The sequence below is a fragment of the Papaver somniferum genome, chromosome 2, assembly GCF_003573695.1.
Source record: "Papaver somniferum cultivar HN1 chromosome 2, ASM357369v1, whole genome shotgun sequence".
Classification (NCBI taxonomy): Eukaryota; Viridiplantae; Streptophyta; class Magnoliopsida; order Ranunculales; family Papaveraceae; genus Papaver; species Papaver somniferum.
Window position 1 is genome coordinate 29,053,952 of NC_039359.1, and position 4,429 is coordinate 29,058,380.

The following is a 4,429-nucleotide window of genomic DNA, read 5'->3' on the forward strand; positions in this document are numbered from 1 at the left end:
AGTACCAACTTTACTCATACTCCTTGTTGTCGGAGATTTAGCCGCAGGGGAGGATTGTGTTGGTGAATCATCAACATTTTTTCTTCTTCTTTTTACCTGGGTTTCTTCTACAATTTCTTCTGTAATTGTCCGCTTGATAGTTCTAACCATTTTTTCTCTTTAATTGAATGAATAAAAATTAGGTTAGGAACTGATGATTATGTAATTGATTAGGTCAAGAACTGATGATTTATGTAATTGATTAGGTCAGGAACTGATGATTTATGTAATTGATTAGGTCAGGAACTGATGATTTTTCTGTAATTAATGATTTCCGAAATCGTTTTTCAGATGAAGGAGTTGCAGTCGATTTTTTCTTCAAGGCAGAAGAAGAAGAAGTGGGAGGAGACAGTTTTAACAAGGCAGAAGAAGAAGAAGTGGGAGGAGACAGTTTTAACCCACGCATGAATGTTGAGGGTAGGCTAGTAATTTTTTAGGATTTTAAACCTTTTTGAACTAGCGGATAATTGTTCTATCCCGCTGGACTAGACACTACTCCCGAGTCGGATCTTTGGACCAAACAGGAAATTTCTCTTACTTATTTAGTACATCCCTGCACGGTTTAAGGAACCCGACCCGATGGAACACAGGAACCCGAACCGATGGAACACCATAGAGTAGCCGTATCAGAAGACAGAGAGTATTTACCTATCTCACTAGTCGAGAGGAAGAGATGGCCTAAAACCCTAAAACTGCAAGACGAGCTAGAAAGAAAACAAAAACCCTTGATAGGCTTATACCTTTAGAGCTTGTTGCTGTTGGTTTCAATTACTCGATTAAAAATGGTGCACGGAGGCAACGTTAAGGGCAAAGCAGCCGCCATGAATCATGTTAAGAAGAAGAACAGTACAGGAGTTGTGAAAAATGTCACAAAGAAACCATCTGTAGTTGAGAAGAAGACTAAAACAGTGTCTTACAAGAACCAGATTCGATCAACCGAACGAATACTCAGAAAGGTAATTTAAATAGCTCCATTTGGAATTTCTATGGTTTAGGGTTTTAATCTCCCATTTGTGCTTGTAATTTTTTATGTTTTTATTTATTCAAAGTGAATTATAAGTTGATAACATCAGGAATTTTTTTATTTTCAGACGGATTTACCACCTGAAGTAAGACAAGCTCAAGAAAAGAAGTTAGAGGATATCAAGAAGAAACAAGAACTTCTAATTCAGTTGGCGGAAAACCGTGTTACAATTCTTAAGAACAAGAAGCCCAAATTTTTTGGTATGGTTTAGTTTTATCATATAGTGTGTTATTGGAAATGCATTTCTGTTGTTTGGACTGGGGCGCAACTATTATTCTTATTTATTGGTGCAATTTGTATGGATATCAGAAAGAAGAAAATTGGATAGGGGGATTAAAAAATTGGAGAGAGCTTTAGAAACAGTGTCAGATGAAACCCGGGCAGGAATTAAAGACCAGATTGCAAAATTGAAAGAGGATCTCGAGTATGTTAAGGTAAGCCAAAGTGCAAATTCTATCTATTTGAATTCCTGCTGTTTTGGGTTGTGCATGATTTTTGAATCTTTGTCGCAGTTTCTGATATTAGTTCACTACATGTGTGCATAAGGTGGATGACTACCGTTGATGATGAATTGCATGATTATGTAGAACTGCATTGGCTTTGCTGACATTGAATTGTTTTCTTTTGTACCTTTCAGTTCTTCCCAAAGACTGAAAAATATGTACCTTTGTTCAGTGGGGGTAATGACCCAGATGTGGTTGAAAGGAGGAATGTGTTGCGCCAACAGATTAAAGGCAATATTGTAGATGCAGCCGCTAGTGGAAGGGATTTAGAAGGTACATTTACTTCTCATACTCATATGAGGTCTTTTTTGTTTCAAAATTATCACAAAAACATTCTAACCTGGGCAAGTTCCTTTATATCTTTCAATCATCAACCTAATTTTTTATGCCAGGGCAACTCTGGTGTATAGAGTATGTGCAAAGTACATAAATATTTGATTCATTGATACTGAGACTTTTTAAGATTTTAGACAGATGATGTAAGCAGTGTAGAAACATTTACCAGCTAATAATCATTCAGTTTCTTGAAGATCAATTCTCAAACTGATCTATATCCATTAGTAGTTCAACTACTTTGTTTACATTTGAATTTCTTTCTTGTTACAATAGTTCTTTACATTTGTCGCTATAATGTTTTTCTTCCAGTTGGTCAGTGCCTATTGTGCTTCATATATCACTCGTTTATGTCACATATTTTAACTTGCCTAGTCGCCTGTAAGCTGTCATTTTTTTAATTTCGAAGCTTAGCTTTCCCATGATTAGACACGTGCTTCCAGTTGGTCGGTGCCTATTCTGCTCCATATATCATCACTCTTTTGTCACATATTTCAACTTGCCTGTAAGCTGTCATTTTTTTGTTTTGAATTCTTAAGCTTAGCTTTCCCGTAATTACATACATGCTTTATATTTATGATAACCTTGCATTACAGAAACAGGAGATGCTGAGGATGACTTCTTTCTGAACGGAAGCTCCAGCGATGAAGCAGAAGCAGGTGATGAATCTACAAAGAGAAATTTCAGGTACAATATTAAACCATTGACAGAGCAATGTTGAAATTCAAAGCTTTGTTTAACCTGAAGAGGCCTAGGAACTTGTTAAGCCTTGTTAGCTCAAGAGCATGCAATGAAGCGTTGGCTTTAGAAAAAGTTATTTTTGTTTTTGTGGAAGTGCGTTAGATTTGTCAAGGGCTAAGTGTTAGCCTTTGCGTATTCACATGGATTTTGTGTTGACAAGATTTAAACCTACAAAAAATGTAGTTCCCTTAGCAATAACGAGGAACAATTTTAAGTACCTGGTTACTAAGTGTGTGCCAAGTTGAGGTCAAAACTTGCATGAGTAGCTACAATTACTTAATTGGGTCGACAGGCAGAAGAAGGCTAACTAAAATTGGGTCTGACACCCATATGCGTTAATACGCTTGCAAGCTTATTCATGAAAAATTGTTTGCCATGTCTATTGTAGGAAGCAAGCTCCAAGTTTTAAAAAAGAGGTATCAACTGCGCCAAGGAAACAATTTCCAAAGGATTCTGGCCTAATTGGGGGTTTTGGCAAAAAGCCTCCAAGAAACTTTGGAAATGCAGCTTTTGACAATTATGGTGCCAATAAGAATCAGGTTTGTCTTGTACAATGGGTTTTATTTCCTCACATTTGGTTGATGTTTGCGTTGCTAAACTCTTGCTTGCCTAACTATGCAGAAGCGGAAGTCTATTCAAGATGTAGAACCTGCATCTAGGCCATCAAAAATTTCATTCAAAAGTTCAAATTATACTGAGACAAGTAAGAGCTGGAAGTCTACTCAAGCTGTAGAGCCTTCATCTAGGCCTTCAAGAAGTTCAAAGTATACTGAGACGAGTAAGAACTGGAAGTCTACTCAAGCTGTAGAGCCTGCATCTAGACCTTCAAAAGGTACATCCAAAAGGTCAAATTATTCTGAAACTAGTCAGACAAGATTTGAATTCCTATCAAACAAAAAAGCACTGAAAGAGAGGGTTCCAGTGATGGCATCACAGAGTGGCAGTTTCTCTTCTTTTAGAAAAGATAATCAATTTCAAAATACTACCAGGATTGAAAGTAATAATAATGTGAATTCAAATACTGAAGCACCGCATAAACCTAAAAGGAAAAGGAGACCAAAGAAGAAGAAAGCATAAGGTTTGTATTTTTCCGCATTAGCATGTCACTAATTCATAATTTGTCTGATCAAACAGAATGCTTTGTTAATAATCTTCTGTTTCTCGGTTTCTGATATTTGTTGGTTGACATCTTCAGGTTTATCTGATTCTGGGGCACCAAAAGTCATGTAACAGGGTGGTAGGCTGCATTTAGGTCCAACAGAGTCTACCTTGGTTGGATAGGAACTGGAAGTTGAATGTAGCACACAGTTTGAGCGCCTGACTACCTTCCCTACTCTGTTCCTTACGCGCTCAATCAATTTTGTCAACCTTTAGTTTCATCTTCTTTTCCTTTTTTTTCTTTTCTTTTCTTTTTGTAATTTTCATGTAATGCTTCCATTTCTTTCACTGGTCTCTTGTTTCTTATTCTGATGCCAAATCATCAAATTGTTGTTTAGGCTCCTCAACTGGGGATATTCTCGTGGACGAAATTTCACCCTTGCTTTGCCAAATGTTAAATTCAATGATTCATGACTGTTACAAACTTACATGAAAGATTCCAACAGAGAAAACTCCGATTGTCTTGGGGAGATGTATAATCATTTTTATTTGAGGGCATCTCCGAGAGGCTCTCTGCCTGAAAATTTCTCTTCCATCGCTCGCCTAATGATTCTTGATCATCTTCTTCCATGGTGTCACATGCCCGTTTGACGGCCTAAAATTTTTCATGGGACATGACCGGCAATACTTG

The 4,429-nt window shown here is 37.1% G+C and overlaps 1 protein-coding gene across 1 annotated transcript; it reads left to right on the top strand.

The window, feature by feature from the left end:
* Positions 1-675: 675 nt before the first annotated feature.
* Positions 676-4,226, top strand: LOC113347232 (rRNA-processing protein efg1-like). The gene is made up of 8 exons (XM_026590845.1): positions 676-995; positions 1,131-1,263; positions 1,373-1,497; positions 1,701-1,839; positions 2,496-2,586; positions 3,029-3,179; positions 3,262-3,718; positions 3,836-4,226. Exons 1-7 carry the CDS (start codon positions 822-824, stop codon positions 3,715-3,717), a joined length of 1,269 nt encoding a protein of 422 aa, XP_026446630.1. The 5' UTR covers positions 676-821; the 3' UTR covers position 3,718; positions 3,836-4,226.
* Positions 4,227-4,429: the final 203 nt, after the last annotated feature.